Raw genomic sequence first — 20,259 nt, forward strand, 5'->3', positions numbered from 1 at the left:
TTTCTGAAAATTCAAGGACGTTCACAAATTTTCCGTAAAACAGGAGAATTTTCTAGACGAATCTACACTTTAAGTGGCATGTCGATGTATCAATAACTGTTCGCCTTCACGAATTATACCCGAAATAAAATTGTAGACATGTTTACATAAAATAAATTAGGTCAGTAATATTCCAAAGGAGTATGAATTACGCCGCATTAACGTGTGTTGATACCCGAATTTTTCTAAGAAATTTCCTTTCCGGTATTATAGGATGAAGCGCTCATTCAATTTCTGAAGTATCTAATATCCTCTCTTTGGAAATTTTTTTATCGCGACATGAAAACCTGGTGAAATGAGAAGGCTTTGAGAGTTTAATCAATTTTCTACGGCCCTCATGTTTGTGTGAGGTTTCTACCAAATTAGTTTTTAAAGTATATTTACCAGATGAGGCAAATAAATATAACGCGTTTGGCGAATTTTTCCGGTTCCTTCATCCCCACCGGAGCTATGAATTTACAAATTATGCTAGAGATAATTGGTCAGGATGTTGTATATGATGGAATATAATTTCGGCGATTCGATGCGTTGAAATCTAATGTGTTTGAAACGTAGAGAAATAGCGTCAGTCGGTAATCAAAGACATGCGGTCACAACCCAAAAGTTCCCAGCGACACCTCGGGTCAGTAGATCAACGAGCTGACCCCGGAAGCTCAAATCTTAAATCAATCGATCCTGGTTTGTCACAGAAAACGGTAACGTCCGTCTTTAGTGAGCAAATCTCTTGTTAGTAGTACATCACCAAGGACATTACCGAGTACATCTCCGTTATATATAAGAACGATTTCTCCTTATATTTAATTCAACAGTTTATCAACCAATTTGTGCATCAGAAAATCAAATCGGGAACATCAACTAAATACATATAATAATTATAGTTAAACTCAGTGTTAATGAAACGACTTTGGTGGCACGTGGCCTCAATAAACTTTTATAGAAAATCAACCAGTGAGTCCGACTTTTCACCCGACTAATCCTGAAAGGATCCTTCACCCAATTTTTCCATCCCACATCCACCCTACAATTGTCAATCCTCAAACATTGGTCCTTCGAGCCGGATCGTGGGTGTGAAAAATCAAAGTGAAGTGTCGCGTGAGAGAAAGTAACGCCTCGCGAATCTGGAATATTCGAGGTTCACACAAGTGCGAGCAAGGACTTCAACAAGCAGGTAATCAACGAGAGAACAGGGTCCGAAAACTTTGTTTACATCGGAAACAAAGGCCAAGGTCAGTAGCAACTCAACAGAGCCTCAAAAGCCTCAGTGTTATCGGTGAACTTCCGAAGTAATCGTGTGCCTTCGCAGAGACCCAACACATGGGCCGAATAGTTCGCGCAACAGGTGGCGATCGCAGCGGCACGGTCGATAACCAACCGACATCAGACGCTTAACAGTCGGTAACTAATCGATATTTATCAACTGGTCGATCACTGAGTACATCATCATGAGCGACCTCAACGAACCCAGTGACAGCTCGGACCTGACACCCAAGGACACTCAACAGGAGTCTTGCTCACGGGCAGATGCCACTGAAGAGCTCAAATTAACAGGAGTAATTCAAAATGAATCCCTCAACACAGAAGCCACTCTTCCAGAAATGTCTGTCACTACGCAGACAATCAAGCCTAGACATTCGGAAATCGGAGCACACAGACAGGAAGTTATCACAGTACCTCAACGCAGCAAACTCAGAATGCTGAGATTTAAAGCTCAAGTGCTTAAAGAAGTGTACCAGGAGCTATCTCGCATTCAAGAGACGCAGGCTCCATATACAGTGGAAGAGTTGGAAAGTCAACGAGACATTGTTGAGTCTGAGTGGGCAGAACTCAACAAGATCCATGAAGAATTAATAGAGTCTTTGCCAGAAGATCATGAACATCACGATGGCAAAGAATATGAGGAAGCATCCGGTCATAAAAGAGGGTGTCTAACCCTCATGGGCCAGATCAGAGGCCAGATAATCAACGCTAGGGATGCAGCAAGAATGCAGGAGTCCACTTACGCAAATCAACTGGGGACTCTCAAAATCAAGCCGTTTGACGGGAAGAGAGAGGAATGGAGGGAATTTAGCGAGACATTCCTGACGATGGTGGGAAATGATGATAGCATCCCCCCAATTAAAAAACTTATATGGCTCAAGAGATTCCTCAGAGGACTTCCAGCCGAGCTCCTGGCCACTTTCAACACGCAACCAGCAAGCTACGAGAAGGCGTGGCAGAAACTCATCAGGAGATACGAGGATCCAAGGGTAGTGGCTCAGTCCTTATTTAATAAAATCCTGGGCTTGCAGCAAATCAACAAAGTTACCGCCGAGAGCCTCGGATCCAGAGCAGCAACAGTGGTCGAGACCCTCGATCAACTGAAGGATGTGCCAGGACTCAACACAGAGAACATCACAGAACAACTCTTCGCCCACATCCTCAGAAGATCACTCGATGTGGACACGCTGAAGCAGTGGGAAGTCAAGTTGGGAACTTCCAAGGATTTCCCTAGTCTACAGGAGTTCGTAGACTTCCTTGAAGCTTATGGGAGATCCCTAAACGCAGGGGCTAGCCTCAAGGATCATCAGGAAAGCGGTCCAACGATCAAGAAGCCCATCACAAAAGGAGAGAGTGGGTACACAGTCACTCAACAACAGGAGAGCCACTCAACGGAGAAATTATTCCCCAAAACAAATTGTGCTTACTGCCAGGGCAGACATTTTATCGCAGTCTGTCCACTTTTCAAGCAGCTCATCCCAGTTAAGAGAAACGGCTTTGTCGTAAATAAGGAGCTGTGCTTCAGGTGTCTTGGTCCCCATCGCAAACCAAAATGTAAATCGACGAAGACGTGTCATGAGTGCAATCGAGATCATCACACACTCATCCACAATGGGAGCTCGTGGACAACGGCGCCATCGGTTGGAGCTGGAGTCAGAGCGATCGAAGCAGCACAGGAGAGACCAACACCAGGCACATCAACCAGACTCAGTACATCACCAGCATCAGCAAAGATCAACAATCAGAGGATCAATGAGAGGTCAACAGATACCTACTCAGTACATCAACCAGAAGAAGATCAGCAAGCGGTATTATCAGCCACCGCTAGACTCAGAGCACACTCAACCAGAGGCTTCATAGTGAAAGCAAGAGCGCTAATTGATCAAGGATCAGAATTGTCCTTTATAACTGATCAATTAGCACATCAATTGCAACTCAAGAGAAGGCCATCATCAATAAAACTAGTAGGAATTGGCGGAATCAATTCAGGCATTACACAGGGCGTAGTAACAGTCAGTCTTCAAGCAAATCACGGGCAGAAGCAAGTCACAATCAGCGCCCACGTCCTGAAGAAACTGACTACTACATTGCCATCATGTTCATGTACATTAGCAGACATCGGCTCACTCGAGAACCTTCAACTAGCCGATCCTCAATATCTCAGACCTGGACCGATCGACCTCATCATAGGAGCAGATTATTATGGGCGGATCATCGAGAGTGCAATCATCAAGTCTAGACGAACAGCAGTAGTTGGCCAACGCACAGCATTTGGTTGGATATTATCAGGGCCAGTCAAATGCAAAAGTTGTTCAACAAAGATGTCCTTTTCTATAGCACGGGAATCCTCGAACAAGCAACTACTAGAGCTTCTCCGGAAATTTTGGGTCCAGGAAGAATTGCCAATTCAACATCAACATTCAGAGCTGTCAACAGAGGAACTCGAGTGCGAGAAGCACTTTCAAGAAACTCACCGCAGAGATGAATCCGGACGCTACATAGTGAGACTCCCATTGAGAACGTCCTCAGCAGCGCTCGGCGATTCAAAAAATAAGGCCTCACGTCAGTTAAAATCAGTAATCAGCAGGCTCAACAAGGATCAAGCATATGCCCAACTCTACAAAGAATTCATCAAGGAGTACGAGGAATTGGGACATATGAAAAGGGCGTCAGAACTTCCAGAACCATCAACAGCCTATTATCTGCCGCATCACGGAGTTTTGAGAGAGGACGCCATCACAACAAAGCTGAGAGTTGTATTCAACGGCTCCAGCGCCAGTTCATCAGGAATGTCACTCAACGATATTTTATATCCTGGTGTCAAACTGCAGATGAACGCGATGAACGTCTTAACCTGGATAAGAAAACACAAACTCGTCTTTGGGACGGACATCATCAAGATGTTCAGACAAATCAAAGTGCATCAGGACGACTGGGACCTTCAGAGGATCTTGTGGGTCGATGACAATGAACAGCAGATCACCTTTCAGTTAACCACAGTAACCTACGGTCTCAATTGTTCGCCCTGGTTATCGCTCAGAGTACTTCAACAATTAGCAGAAGATGAAGGACACCGTTTTCCAGCAGCCGTCGAAGCGATCACAAGAGGTCGTTACGTCGACTACATATACGGAGGGTCCGACTCAGCAGAAGGCCTCAAAGAAATAGCAGTGCAGCTTCAGGGACTATGCCAAGCAGGAGGTTTAGCTCTACAGAAGTGGAGTAGTAATTGTCCAGAAGCTCTTCATCAACTAGGCCTAACAACAGAGAGCAGCCTGATTCAATTTGAGGAATCAGTAACGAAAGTACTTGGTTTGTGTTGGCACCAGTCAACCGACACATTCAGGTACAAATCGAGGAAATTCAACGCAGCTACCATCACCAAGAGAACAGCATCATCAGAGATAGCCCAGATCTTCGATCCATTGGGATTTATCGCTCCAGTGGTTATTCAAGGGAAAATTCTCCTGCAGGAGCTATGGAAGCTCAAGGTCAACTGGGATGATCCTCTTCCAGACGAATATAAAAACCGTTGGAGGACATTCCGAGGAGATCTCACCAACTTAGACAGAGTCACTGTACCCAGATGGATACAGCTATCATCGGAGACGATCAACATCCAAATACATGGATTCGCAGATGCATCAACGGTAGCCATGAGTGCAGTGGTCTACATTAGAACGAGAACAATCAACGAGAAACCATCAACAGTTCTAGTGTGTGCGAAAACAAAGGTCGCACCAATCAAAAGGATGAGCATACCCAGACTAGAGCTCACAGCAGGTCTACTCTTAACCCAGCTAGTAGAATCAACATATGAGATGCTTCAACTAGATCGAAATCAGGTGGAAACTTACCTCTGGTCAGATTCATCAGTCACGCTAGCCTGGATTAGGAGCCCAGCCTCAAGATGGAAGGATTTCGTCCATAACAGGGTCATCAAAATACAGGATACGCTACCAAAGGCCATATGGAGATACGTCAGTGGAAAGGAGAACCCAGCTGACTGTGCCTCTAGAGGAATGTCACCAAATGAGTTAGCAGATCATCAACTCTGGTGGACAGCACCAAGCTGGATCAATCAGGATCCAGAAGCCTGGCCACAATCATCAATAGACGTATCCAAAATGGATACTCCGGAGGTGGCCAAGGAAGCTAAACCAGTACCAGCTCATCCGGCAAGGATGAAAGTCAGCAAAATAGCAGAACTCCTCAACAGATACAGTTCAATGGCCAAACTGTTAGCGGTGACAGCGACAATCAACAGAGCGATAGACAGATTCAGCCGGCGACCAACGCCCCCGGGACCTGTCCTGACAACTAGAGAACTCAACCAAGCAAGAGTATTCTGGGTTAAGGTAACACAAGTTCAATATTTCGAATCAGCTATTAGACTTTTGCAGAGAGATCATCAACTACCAAGAAATCATCAGCTAGCAAAGCTAACACCAACGCTAGACGACCAAGTCATCATGAGACTAGGAGGTCGCCCCAAGAACGCTCAACTTAGTCCAGAGGAAATTCACCCAGTAATCCTGCCCAGACAGTCAAGGTTCACCACACTGGTCATTGCAGAAGCTCACCAGAAAACTCAACATGGAGGTACTCAACTTACCTTAGCCTATACGAGACAAAAATATTGGATTGTAGGAGGCAGAGGTACAGTAAGAGCATACATCTTACGCTGTGCCATCTGCACCCATCATCGACGAAGACAGGCTCAACAGCAGATGGGTCAACTGCCGTCAACAAGAATTTCACCAGCTAGGGCATTTCTCCACACAGGAGTGGATTATGCAGGTCCATTTCCTATCCTGAAGTGGAGGCCAACAAATGCACCACCAGGAACAGTGCATATAGCAGTATTTGTGTGCTTCACCACGTCAGCAGTTCACCTAGAGCTCGTCAACAGGCAAACAACGGAGGCTTTCATCGTCGCCTACAAAAGGTTCACAGGAAGACGTGGCATTCCAGCCGTCATGTATAGTGACAATGCCACCACCTTCATTGGAGCAGCAGAAGTCCTAGAACAGCTCTATCACCAGGAGTCGAGAGAGAATCAACAAATTCAGGCTGTCCTCGCAACCCATGGAACTCAGTGGAACTTCAGCCCACCAAGAGCACCACACTTTGGTGATAAATGGGAGGCGGCCGTGAAATCCGTGAAATATCACTTGAAGAGGATACTAGGACCATCAACGCTTACATACGAAGAACTCAACAGCGTGATCATCCAGATAGAAGCGTGCCTCAACTCCAGACCAATCTGTCCCATGTCAGATGACCTAGAAGATCTACAAGTGCTCACTCCAGAACACTTCCTGGTAGGAGAGCCCCTTCAACTCATACCAGAACCATTTCTTCTCCAGAAACCCAGCAGCAAATTACAGAGATGGAATCTCGTCACCCAGATCACTCAACAATTCTGGTCCAGATGGTCTAAGGAGTGCCTACAAAGATACCAGGCAATCTACAAGTGGAAAAATCAACAAGAAAATATCAAGGTCGGCGACATGGTCTTGATGATGGATGAATATCCACCAGCAACGTGGCCAATCGCCAGGGTAATAGCAGCGCGACCAGGAGCAGATGGACTCACCAGGGTCGTCACAGTCAGAACAGCCAGATCCCAGGTAGCAAGACACGTAGACGGATCACTAGATACTCACAATGTAAAGGTAACTTACGCAGAGTTTGACAGACCAATTGCCAAACTCTGTCTCCTACCATCAGACCCACCACCAGCAGAGTAACCGCGAGAGGAGCAACAAGGGGACATCCAGGAATCACAGGACTGAGAGGTAAGTATCATGTTGCATAATTATTTAATTATTTGGCAAGTGATACGTTTCTCACCCTGTCCTTCCCCTTACAGACAACCAGCGACCATCAACAAAGAGGAAGTCACAGCTTGAGAGAATTTACGCCTCCCTCAAGCAACCAGCAGCTCAACAGCAGAAGCAACAGCACCCAGCACTACAACTAGATGATACTCGACCACTTCCAGAGGATCAGCTGAATTAGAATAATTCAATATCCCTGATGTTGAGTTGCCCCCGGGATGTTTGAAACGTAGAGAAATAGCGTCAGTCGGGAATCAAAGACATGCGGTGAGAACCTAAAAGTTCCCAGCGACACCTCGGGTCAGTAGATCAACGAGCTGACTCCGGAAACTCATATCTTAAATCAGTCGATCGTAGTGTGTCACAGAAAGCGATAACGTCCGTCTTTAGTTAGCAAATCTCTTGTTAGTAGTACATTACCAAGTACATCTCCGTTATACATAAGGACGATTTCTCCTTATATTTAATTCAACAGTTTATCAACGAATTTATGCATGAGAAAATCAAATCGGGAACAACAACTAAATACATATAATAATTATAGTTAAACTCAGTGTTAATAAAACGACTTTGGTGGCACGTGGCCCCAATAAACTTTTATAGAAAATCAACCAGTGAGTCCGACTTTTTACCCGACTAATCCTGAAAGGATCCTTCATCCAATTTTTCCGTCCCACATTCACCCTACAATTAGTCAATTCTCAAACATAATGCTTGATATTCAAATGGCAAATCCACTTCTGGATATAGCTGGATAATTCAGAAATTGGGAGTACTGATGGATGATGTAATAATTTAAAGATTCCTTTACACATGTGTGACAATGCCCACTTGTGGAGTGGCGGATTCCAATTATTTAAACAATATTTTCGGGGTAAATTTGGAGGGCAATTTTTCGTCTTCCTCTTCCTTAACATTAATGTAATGATAGAAACCTGAAAAACCTTTTGTAGGAATTTTGGCGTCAAAAAACTCCTGACGCCTAAACTGAATTGAAAAATCGGTTAAACGAGACCGACCACACGTTCTGATGATAAAAATCAGGATTGAATTTTTTTTTAATTAAATGAATCCTACATTCAAATTAGCCACCGTACTCACATGTAAACGAATAAGGAATTAGCGTGACAGACTTTCAACATATCGATAGTATCGATCTTTCTCTTTTTTATAATAGGACACGCTATAATTGTCAAAATGATTGAAAATGTCAAAATTAAAGAGTTCTGAATTTGAATGAGGAATTAGTGTGACAGATTCGCAATATCGATAGTATCGATGTTTGGCCTTTTTACAGTAGGATGAGACCAAACTAGCACGTTAATTATAAAAATTATCATTAAAAATTAAAAAATTGAATGAGTTCTAAATTTAAATTATCTTCAGATGACTGAATCAATGAGGAACCACCGTGATAGACTTTCGAGACATCGGCAGAATCGACGTTTATCCATTTTATTCATGCGGAAGCAAAGAAAATCAAAATAATTTTTGAAATCATGGTGGACGAAGTTGGCGCGAGAATGCACAGACTGTCGCGCCTGCGCTTGGCGAGTAGGACTCAGCTGCGTCTACAGGTTCTCTCCCCCAATAAAAAAACATCTGGCGTTAGTTCAGGCCGTTCAGTGTTAACCGTCGTGATTTTCCCGCGCGCGATCCTAACCTGTTGCGTTAACAGTTGTCAACGGCAGACGAGTCTTGGAAACATTCGTATTTTTCATTGTTTTTTATTTGTTTATTTATAGTTATTAGTCCTTTCTTTCAGCATTCGTATTTTGTGGTCTATAAGTGTCGTGGAACTTTCCGGAGGGGGTTTTTACCTCAGTGAAAAGCTACACGTGGGTTCCCCTTTAATTTTCCATTGTTTTGATTGATTCTTCAATAGTTTCTAAATGTTTATTTGCTATTAATAATTGTAGTAGCGAGTAAATCGCAGACGAAAATACCCGTTAATTGATATTTACGAATAATCAGCAAAACTACTGTCGTCGATTTTTTTCTATTTAATTGCTAATAATTATCAAAATATCACTGAGAAATATGAAAAAATATTAACTTTTAAAATTGTGAATTTCATGTAGATTTTTTATATTAAGAAATTGCTTGGATTCTAACAGAAAATGAATATCCAATTACTCAATGATACTGGACGTATAAATTGATTTTTTTAATTAATATTCATTGTCTCCTGATTCATAATAAAAGATTGTCAATGCAAAAAGTATAAAGGAAGATGAAATGCAAATCAATAGAGCAATTTTGTTTTTTGAGGCTAGAGGGAAAATCAAAATTTCTTTTATCTGAATTCCATCTTGATTATAAATTTTACTTTACCATTTTTTTGAGTGTTTGATATTTTTTTATACAAGAAGATCTAAAGCACCCAATTATGCTAAAATCGATAAAAAATTCTTGGTCTTAATTTTACCAATACAGTCTAGAAGAGCTAAAAATTCTTGGGATGGAAACACATCTTTTTATTCTACTTTTTAATATTTAATTCGTTATTCATTGAAGTATCCTTGAAAAGATATTAAGTCACGAATAAAAACCATAGATTGAGAACTATTCTCAAAGCTACAACAAACTATCGTTTTAATCAATTTTGTTTGATGATTAAACAGATAATCAACTTCTTAAATTGGAATTTCACTTTTTTTCTTACATTTTTGACATTTAATCATTTAATTATTGAAGTTTATAATTGAAAAAAATGCCTCACTAACGAATGAAATCCAAGCATTGAAAATTACTCTAAAAGTTATAACAAACTTTATTTTTAGTGGTTGAACAGATAACTAAATTATTAAGTTGGAAGTTTCTTGTACTATAAATCATTTTTAAAACCCGAATTCACGAATGAAATACCCCGATTGACAATCATTTCAGGCGAACATATCCAATTTGTCCACCCCCGTCGTATTAGGAAATTATCATGACATGATAATATATGTTGATGATAATAAATGAATGGTGTACACAACTAATCAGTCATGAGTGATTATATTTCTGCTGAGCTCGCAGCCACATGTGCAGCCCTTGGATACTCTGATGGAGTAGTCTACCGACTGGACAGTGGAGCTCAGAGTAAGTGACAAATGCATCTCCATTAGTTAATTCTTAATTGATTGCCCAATATTCGTAATTAATATTTTCGGAACGTCATAATTTTTCAACTTTGAGTGCTGATGGTTTATTCCTCCCTTGCAGATGTGATAAAGGATCTTATAAAATATTTGAAGAGAGATGACGATTCTCATACTGTTCGTCGTTACTTGGGACAGTCCAAGCTGCTTCAGACCGATTTAGCCCAGATTGCCATTCAGCACACGAAGAACACAGAATTCTGGGATGTTTTGCTGAGGTAAGTGAGGTGGAGGATTCCTGAGACGAGGAATTTGAGTATAATTAAAATTTGTTTGTCATCGGTTTTTTGATAAAATTGCTGAGCGAATTTTTTGGCGGACGAATTGAAATTGAATAAATAAGTTGGCGTTGGTAATTACTAATTTATAATTTAATCTCCTATTAATTTCTTTCTCACTATTTGGTCAAAAGGGTCTTTGAAAATGTTCTTTATTTTTCTGGTTTAAAATTTTTTGGGCAACTTAGAGCGATATAAAATCAGTTCATAATTATATAGATTTGTAGATAAAGAATTTAATGAGAATGGACATAAATAACGTGAAGGCACGGGTATATCGGGGTCTTAATTGATTAGCAATTGAATTCAAGGGGGAAAGTGCAATAAAATGATACATTCCACATGAAATTTCCAGAGATTTCGACATTTTGAACGGCAGAATGATGAATTTTTGCAATATTTACCTAATTTTGTCTGATTTTCATTCAATGTTATGGAATGACTGAATTGTGATTTCTAGTTTTTATTAATTCCTTCCTCAGATAGAAAAGTTTTTATTCCATAAAAATTTCCCCAAACTGAAAGTTCATCTAAAATATGTCCATAACGTTGCGAATCCTTCACAGTGATATTATTTTTTAAACTATGAAACTCTAAAAAAGATTTTTAGAAGTATTAAACGTGTTGAATTAACTTCTGTCAAAGTCCAGTTTTTGGACAATATCTCCAAATCGAAGAGAGATAGCGAGGTTTTTGTGAAAACTTTTATTTTTGTACTCGATTTACTACAAAAAAGTTTATCATATAAATTCCTGTAACTCCCCTAGACCTCGAGATATTCATCAAAAACTGGTCAAAATTTCAAAGTGGCTCCTCTCAGTTTACCACTCCACTACTGAATTATTTTTTGCTTTACAGATCATTTACGATTAATGAGAGATATTTATATACTTGGATGCCTCTAACGACGGAATAATCCCTTTCAACCACAATCTATAAACGAATATCTATCGCAGAATAGCTTTTCATCAGAAATACTCTCTTATGATTGCTTACATTTTTAAATCTTAATTATTTTTAGTATTTATTTATTCTCCTATCTTTCCATCAGCTCTTTAAATTGTTCTCTCCTAATTATTTTCAATAAATCTTCATTATTTTTACTTACCTAGATTTATTTCAATGAATAATGGTACCTTAAGGAGATTTGTCTCATGTTTCTTAATTTTTTTGGTTTCAGATTGATAATAAATCTGACAAGCCCAGTTTTGATGCTATTCAATGACATTCTTCCCACTGAAAAAACAAGTCGTAACATCTACCTTCAGTTGATCAGCCATCTTCAAGGGTACAAGAAGGCATTGGCAAATGAACAATTTTGGGGGGTCGTTAGTAATCGCCTCAGTACTATTCTCAGAATCGTAAGTATCCCAGAATATCATACATATTTCGAGACGAGGCTGTGAGGATTTTTTGAACACTATGAAATTATATGAGTGCATATAGAACAATATTTTTTATTGCTTACTCTGGTAGCTGCGATTTCCAGATGCTTTGGTATTTTTGAGGAAAGTGTTTACGGTCTAAGTGACAGAAATAAAGTTTCTAAAAGTCGCTGAAAGTGTTAGGAAGGGCTAATTAACTGAATAGAAAATACAAAGGGTGGGAACATATATTAAAAAAGATGTTAGGAACATGGTGCTAAGTTTTTCATTCTGTGGTCAGCATTTTCCATTAGTTGTTTAAATTTTTGACCTTTAATTCAAGGATTCACGCCAGCAATTCCTTAATTACTGCTTACTAATATTTTCTTCATTGGTTTTTAAAGGAAAACACCGACAGAGGGGAAGAGAATGAATTAATCGTCGAGAGAATTCTCACATTATGTAGAAACGTCATTCAAATACCACCCGATGACAACGAACAACGAGGGGATAATGACGCAACTGTTCACGATGAGGTTATTATTATTAATTTGGAGTAATACAATTAAAGTAGCTCTACCCATTTAGTTTTATTCAAAGGATATCGAAAAGTACACATCATTAGAAAACTGGATCACATATTAATTTTACCCAATTAATTAATTAATTTTTACCCAATGTAATCGTTTCTGTTTTGTCAATGACAAAGTTAAAACCTGAGAACTTTACACAGTGTCTCATGATATAATCAACGTTTCCGGTGTAGTTTGTAACGTTTTGAGTTAGATCTTTCACTGCTTTAGTCCTGGGTGACGTAACGAGAATGTGAATAGCCTTGAACTAGTTACAAATATAAATGAAATTATTCTCTTCGGTAGGACCCAAATTATTCACTTCGGTCTAGTAGACATCGTGAAGGAAAAAGGGATCTGATTCCTCGCACCTATCATTCTCCATTGCTCCTTTTTAATGCGTAAATGATAATCAATTTCAACGAGTTGGTTGGAGCCAACACGGCATGAGTCAAAGATTAAAATTTGCATTTTTAATGATTCGATTTATGTCTCAAAATATAATCCACCGTTTGGGAAACAAGTTCTGTTATTTGTTTATAAAAAAGAAGTTTAAAAAAAAATATCAATATTTTCCGAAATTTAATTCGCGTAACAGTGGTTATGTATGACTTTTTTAGAATGTTATTCATGCATTTAGTTGAAAAGTTTGCTAACTAAAATTGTTCAAAAGCGGCGGATCCTTCTGTAAAATATCAATTTAAGGGTAGATTTATTTTAATATTCAAAACTATAACGAACCAAGGGATTTCCTCTTACAATAACTAATTCGTAAATTTCTTTCAGCTGTTATTCGCTTTTCATTCTTCTGGAATTGTTGATTTACTCTTGTTCATTGCCAGTAACAGCAGTGAGCAGCAGTATCACATTCAAATACTCGAGGTAATAATGTCCGCATTATATTTTTTGCCTTCAGATGTCACGTGAGGTATGAAACTGATTGTTATTAAATTCATTATAGATTATTGCATTGATGTTACGTGAACAAAATGCTACCAAGCTCGCTTCGGTTGGATTGCAACGTAGTGCAGCAGAGAAGGAAGGAGAGGAAGCACAATTATTGGCAATAAGACGTAAAGAAATAATTGAGAAATTGGAGAAGGTGAAGAAGTACTCTGGATCTAGGTACGAATTCAATTTTCTGTATTGTATCTTCCTTTTTGATTGCGATTCTTTTTTCGTTATTTCAATTTTTTGGTAGATAGTGACCTCATACAAAAAAGATTGGGGGAATATCCTTTTTCTCAACGATAAAACCCTAAAGCCATTATTATTTTGCTTCCCTTGTATTTGAAGAATTTTTTGATACGTCAGTTTTTAATCAAAATGGTTTAGAATTTTATGAAACGACAAACACACGGCATATTGGGGTCATGTCTATCTGTATGGGTCCCATAACTTGCATTTTTGACGATCACGTTTGAAGAAATTGAAAATTCGACGGAACTCAATCGGAAAAATTGAAAATTTTTCCTCATCGCGACTGCACTGAGAAAAATATTGTAGATTCTCGTAAATATATCGTATTGACTCCCTATTCTTTCGTATCAAAATGAAATTCTATTGTGCCAACGCTTTACGTCTTTCTTTTTTCTGCGGGTTCTCGATAGAACGTAGATAATGAAATATTCCGTTGAATATGAGTCATTATTTCATTACAAAATTTTTTTTTATGGAATAATGACCCATATTCAACAGAATATTTCATAATGTGCGCTCTATCGAGTACCCACGGTTATTGCATGCGGTTCCATTGAATCTCGTCTACGATAAATTCTCAGATCAACGAAAGGCGATACAGTTCCATGACCATTAAAATTCTATGAAATATTAAGGTAATACGAATCAATACACGATAAATTTGAACCCTCATTTCATCGAAGCAGAATGTGCATGCTTGCAGCCGTTAGAATCAATGATTGAAGTCTATCGCTTAATCATGCAGTCCTCTAAAAGTGCCGACATATTTTGGTACCTCAATTAATTATTCCGTTGACAGTATTGAACCGGAAGGTTCAGTCAAAAAATAATTGGTCGGTTTTACTAAATTTTTCTCTGAGTGCTGACTTCAGCTCTATTATATCGAGCGGCTCTAGCTCGGTCGGTCGAGTAGTATCTGAGGTATAACAACTTGTTCAACTTTCAGTCTTTCTTAATATCTCAAAATCCACTGGATGCATTTATTTTTTTTTATTTGAAAATATTCGTTTCAACAGCGTTTATTCAGCCAAAACAAAACCATTCACCGTGAATATTTCATTTCAGTTCAAACAAAACATACATATCCGTTACTCAAAATTATATAATAAATATAGTTCCATTTTTCATTTTTAGTGAAAAATTTTGTTTACACAATAGCTTTACAATTTATTCATGGTGAAATTAATGTTCCCTTTGCCCCGTTAGCTTTGACGCATCCACACATTTAATCTATTTTAAATTTCAAGTAATTGCTCGACATTGATAAACATTTGAGTGAATTTAATTTCAATTTCGCAGAATTTTCTCGTGAAACATCGTTTTTTAAAAATGATATTGGTCCTGAATTAACTAATCGCGTTTATTTTTCACTCCAATTTTAAACGTGAAATAATGATTGTCTTCGATATTTCTCTTAAATAATGACTCAAAATATTTCCAAAATTGACTGACCAAAAATTTCGAATAGAAATTAAAAGTGTAGTTAAATGAACAATTTTAGAGTGCAAAAATTCTTTCTGTTTTCTCGTTTTCGGTGACAGTATCTTTGTGAACTGAATCCACGAAAGAAGAGGAATTGTTTTTTTGTTTAATAAAATTGTCTCGACCTGAGATTCACAGGGCACTTCACTGAGGATAATGATCATGACCTAGTTTATCTTTTATCTCCGAGAGAACATGCAAATGAATAGACGTAGCTTTTATCCACTTGTTGGAAAAAAGTACACAGTCATTTTTACAATGAGTGGGTGTATAACTTTTATGTGGAGTACGTTAGTGGTACCAGACTCAGAGAGATGGTGGGTAATGTCAGAAATAGAGGTGAAAAGATAATTTTAGTGGCAAAACCTCAAAGGTAGAATTACCTGTGGCAAAATTCACGATTTCTCGTTGTAATAGTTTTCCAGCAGAAATAGCACGTTAATGTTATTCTGCATTTTTCCCGTGCCTTAGTCAGCGCCTTTTTCAACGATTGACATTTAGAAAATATTGTTAGTTCAAGCTAATGTTTATAATAGAACTGTTCAAGCTAATTTTGTTTTTAATTATCATTTGTTGTTTAGGATTTTCTCATCACCACTCCTCTTTAAATGATTTCAATTTGCAGTCAATGATGAGGTCTTCAGTCATATCAATTTTTTTCAAGTTTTCATCCACTTTATCACTTTTTGGCTAACTACGGCGACGGGTATGATTGACATAGAAATTTTTAGAACGAAAACGCTCGAATAAACTTTATGCTACACGTACTCACATTGCATCGTGTTGGTAAAAAAAATGTGGGTTGAGGAAAAAAAATGAAATTTCAAGTATCGCAGAAAATTCAGTGTAATTAGATGTAAAATATTTAAATTATTTCAAAAATTTCGGTGGATTGTGGAATTTTCCTGTTCATGATATTTAAAATTCTGGGATTTCACAGAATTTTTAGTGAATTCCCAGCATTCTATGGTTTCTCTTTCCCATATCATATTCAGTGTCACGGTCCTGAACAGTGGGGATCCACAAAGAATTTTTTTATAACAGCGTATTTCAACTTGGATCGACAATATCGAAATTCTTTCACACCTGACTTGTTGATATTTATGGCGTGTAATTCAAAGTTGCTAGAAACTAACTCAATTAAATTCTAAAAGTTGTCCTCCATTTTCTTATACACAAAAATGTAGTGGTAACTTACATTCATTCTTTTCTGGGGGTCTTTTACTCCATTTTTCTAGGAATATCATCTGAGTGGCTGAATATCCCTTGCGAGGAGGAAAATTAACGCAAAACTAATTTGCCTATTCGAAGGGGAAATTTAAACCGTGGACCAAGTAATGTGCCACTTTGCATGGGGTAATTTATCCCTTGTAAGATGAGGGAAACCACCCTCCAAAAAGGGTGTGAACTACGTTCATGGTTTTTTTGTGTTTTTTTGTGTGTTCGTGCGACTGGAGGGCATGTCAACGCATCTCTCTATCGATTTTACTACATGGGAGCCACCCTTATGCACTCGAATATTATCGAAAACTACACAACTTTTTTAGAAAAGTCGATGACATTTGGAATCGTAATGTGTCCTCAATTTCACTATCGTCTCTATTTTTTTTTTAAATTATATAATCAGAATTTAAACATGTTTTACGGGGAAATCAACATTTTTGCTGCATTTAAAAAGTAAAATCTGAATTTCTGATCATTAGACCTAGAAAAAATGAAGGAATTGTTTGACATTTCGCAAAAGATCGTTTGAGAAAAAATTTTTATTATTTGTTTATAACAACGAAATGTTTGAAAAATATCAATACCTTTATAAATTTACTTTAGGTAATACTGATCATGTACGATTTTGTAATTTACAATTTTGGCAATTGGACAACTGGAAATATCAAAAACCAACCTATTATTAGTTATAACGTCCGTACCCACACCACAGCTATTGAGAGACGACTTGCCTCAAAGCAGCTTATTAGTTGAAAAACAAATTAAGCTGTGTATATTATTGTAGGAAAACGGCTCGAAGACTGATAATGAATTAGTAGATTGAAAGGACTATTGATTCCGCATCAATGCCCGCGAATAAAAGAGAATTCATTGCATTGATTATTTAAAAATATATTTAGAGCAAGTAGTAAAAAGATGAAAAAGGCATTCATGCAAACAAATATTTTTCACGAAAAATATTGTTAACGAAGATTCTATTCAAAGATATTTCTGTCAAAAACCGTTTTCTGGAATATATTTCGGCGTTCTACCGTCCAGAAGAAAAGACAGAAAAGAAAAACCAGGAAAAGTTTTTTCCTGGAAGATTAATTTGTCCAGGAATTTTTTTCAGAAAGAAATTATCAGACTATCATTGAGAGAGATTAGCACGACCATTATGCAACAATATATAAGACATATATAATTATAGTTGTTATTAAACTAAATCATCTAATACATGAGGTAATCTTAATTTGTTTTTTTCCAATTGCAGACACTCGAGATTCGGTGGCACCTTCGTGGTTCAAAATATGAAAGCAATCGGAGAGAAGCAATTGATTTGCCACAAGCCATTTGAAAAAATTGAAGCTCTCGAGTTTGCTCGTGATAAAGTAAGTAAAAAAAATTTAATTCAACTCCATGAAAATAATACGTTGAGTGGTGTAATTCCCCTCCTTTTCTTCGATAAAGAGATGGAATGAAATGGAAGAATCAGGAAAATAAGGTTCATTGAATTAACACCTGGGTTTTCAGCGGCAGCTTTCATTACTGGGTCGATACAAGAAAGGGACTTGATACATATGGAGATACGTCTGCTAATTAGTTATCTTTCAGAGTATAATTGTACTTGGTCTTGCTTAATGCTTTCTACCTCTCAAAAGTGGGTCAGCGACTATTCCATTCAGTCTTTTTTTCCCTTGTAAAATGCACTCATTATTTTTTATATCTCTCGTTTTCATTTAGTAGTAGACGCTTCAAAGAATCCTCCAACATTAAGGGGTGAATAGGAAAAATGTTTGAATAGTTCTACAAGGATTTTCAGGGTAGTTTTGATGCTTTCCTCTGCCTCGTGGCTAAATAGAATATTTTCGAATGAATAATGAAGACGTGGTTATAAAAAATACATTAATTCCGGTGCTGTGAGCATTATCGTAAATGAATTATTCAGGCGCGGATTCAATTGAACAGTCAAGTGGTAAAAATAAGTATGCCAACTCCATTCGGAGGGGGATTTTTTTTTATGGGTGACTAATTCAAGATTTTCTGACTGTTTTATTAGGAGAATCTGAGAGAGGTACGATTTATTTCACTTGAGGAGGGCAATAAGATGGGCGAAATTTATGAGGAAAATGCTCTTCAGAGCTTGTATAGGAGATCAAGAGTATTTGTCAGTTGCAATATTGAAGTTTAGGCTCGGGTATATCTTTTGCTAACCAATATCTCAATTCTTTTCCATTTGATTTTTTATTTACAAAGCTGGGATCTTTTAAAATGATTTTTCCGGACTCGGGGCAGATAAACAGAGGTTTTCTCGATAGTTTAGAGGGAAGAAAACGATGTTCTGCTATCCCGTCATGAAAAATAACTCTTCGTTTTAAAACGACGGTCGCCATCGTCCGTGACAACTATTTTCAGACTCCAACTAACGTTTCCAATGTTCGTCGTAATTTGAAAATATGTTTTGAAATGCTACTCTGATGGTGACTCTATCATCTTAATAAAGTCTACTGGTCCATAAATTTTACTGTTGAATACGTCGTATCCTCCTAATCACTTCGAAATTATTAACGTAAAATATGTGATGTGTAATGAACTACGAATTGGAGATCAATGAAGAGCGATAAAAATGAGTGACGAATATATTACCCCACTTATGACGAGTGACGACAATGATATGAATCGTGAAATAGTGGAAAAAGCACAAATTCATTTTAATGATACTCTCTGATGAATTGCAAGGGACATAGATAAAATGCAATGATAATTTCATGAAATGGCGAAAACAAAAAGCATGTGGTTCTTTTGATGAGACAACTTTAATGGTCTATTTCGGTTGCTTCATTACAATTCAGTTGATACAATGAATCGAATTGAGAAAAAAGCACTTAATTTTTTATTAAGCAGAAAAAATTGTCAATATTCTTAAAGCGCCATTTTCAAAAACATTGAGAAATAAGTGAAGTGCCAAATCTTTTGATATATCGCACATCATTATTAATAAAAAAAAACGGCTCCTTGATGAAATTTAAAAACAATTTCTGAATTTTTTAAGTCGACTTTTATGGTGGAATACTGAGCACTGGTGACAAAAAAATTGAAAATTATACTACCGTTCAGCTATCATTTCAAGCGGCTCATGTTTTCAAGTGGATAGCTGATTGACAAAATAAGTTTTGATCAAGTTTTTGATCGTGAGTGTTCATTACTCACTCACAAAAATAAACTTGAAAAATTCCATAAATTTTTGTACGTTTTTTTCAAAATACCTTGTTATTGGTTTTGAACTAATAATCGATGTCCGGAGTATCGAATGATTTCGAAATTCATCATGGACCCTCGCTCCTACCCCGTGTTGACATTGGTAATTAATCATTTCCAATTTCTCCCTCATTCATTTCTATTCTATATTCATTGAAAATGCTGTGAAAAAATTTTGCCTATTTTTTCTAGTTAGGAGAGTATAAATTTATAATTTTTGGGAATTGTAGTCATAGTGGCAGAAAATCCATCTAGAACTACATGGCTTTGTAAATAGAACTCAAATTTACAGCCATATAGATCACGTTCGGAAAGAAATATCTCGAGGTATTAATTTCCAATTGTTTAAGAGAAAATTAATTTTGGGAAATAAAATTTAGTATTGAGAATGTCATCTGATCTAAACCGACTCAGACGTCATCCAAGTGTACGTGGAGAATCTGCAAATATTAGGAGTGTGAATAAGTCTTCCCCGTTTTTTTCAAATTTTGAGCCTTTATTGTGAAAAAATGGTTACAAATGAATTATTGAAAGTATTGGCCATCGTCTTCTTGCGTTTGACACGAATCTTCATCAAGCAAAGTCGCCAATTCTTGATCTTCAAAGATTTGCGGCCG

The 20,259-nt window shown here is 37.7% G+C and overlaps 2 protein-coding genes across 2 annotated transcripts in view; both read left to right on the plus strand.

Moving 5' to 3' along the window:
* The first annotated feature begins 508 nt into the window (after window positions 1-508).
* LOC135172610 (uncharacterized) lies at window positions 509-7,646 on the plus strand. The gene is made up of 2 exons (XM_064138764.1): window positions 509-7,097; window positions 7,172-7,646. Exon 1 carries the CDS (start codon window positions 1,482-1,484, stop codon window positions 7,047-7,049), a length of 5,568 nt encoding a protein of 1,855 aa, XP_063994834.1. The 5' UTR covers window positions 509-1,481; the 3' UTR covers window positions 7,050-7,097; window positions 7,172-7,646.
* Window positions 7,647-8,752: 1,106 nt separating this feature from the next.
* The window catches only part of LOC135159777 (protein timeless homolog), a 328,531-nt gene continuing 317,024 nt past the window's right edge, over window positions 8,753-20,259 (plus strand). Inside the window, exons 1-8 of the mRNA XM_064115817.1 lie at window positions 8,753-8,977; window positions 10,029-10,226; window positions 10,350-10,503; window positions 11,744-11,924; window positions 12,332-12,463; window positions 13,286-13,381; window positions 13,461-13,624; window positions 17,658-17,775. Of these exons, the coding sequence (XP_063971887.1) occupies window positions 10,133-10,226; window positions 10,350-10,503; window positions 11,744-11,924; window positions 12,332-12,463; window positions 13,286-13,381; window positions 13,461-13,624; window positions 17,658-17,775 (939 nt within the window). The 5' untranslated portion in view covers window positions 8,753-8,977; window positions 10,029-10,132. The remainder of the gene's footprint in view (window positions 8,978-10,028; window positions 10,227-10,349; window positions 10,504-11,743; window positions 11,925-12,331; window positions 12,464-13,285; window positions 13,382-13,460; window positions 13,625-17,657; window positions 17,776-20,259) is intronic.

The sequence above is a fragment of the Diachasmimorpha longicaudata genome, chromosome 2 (assembly GCF_034640455.1).
Source record: "Diachasmimorpha longicaudata isolate KC_UGA_2023 chromosome 2, iyDiaLong2, whole genome shotgun sequence".
In the NCBI taxonomy this organism is placed as follows: Eukaryota; Metazoa; Arthropoda; class Insecta; order Hymenoptera; family Braconidae; genus Diachasmimorpha; species Diachasmimorpha longicaudata.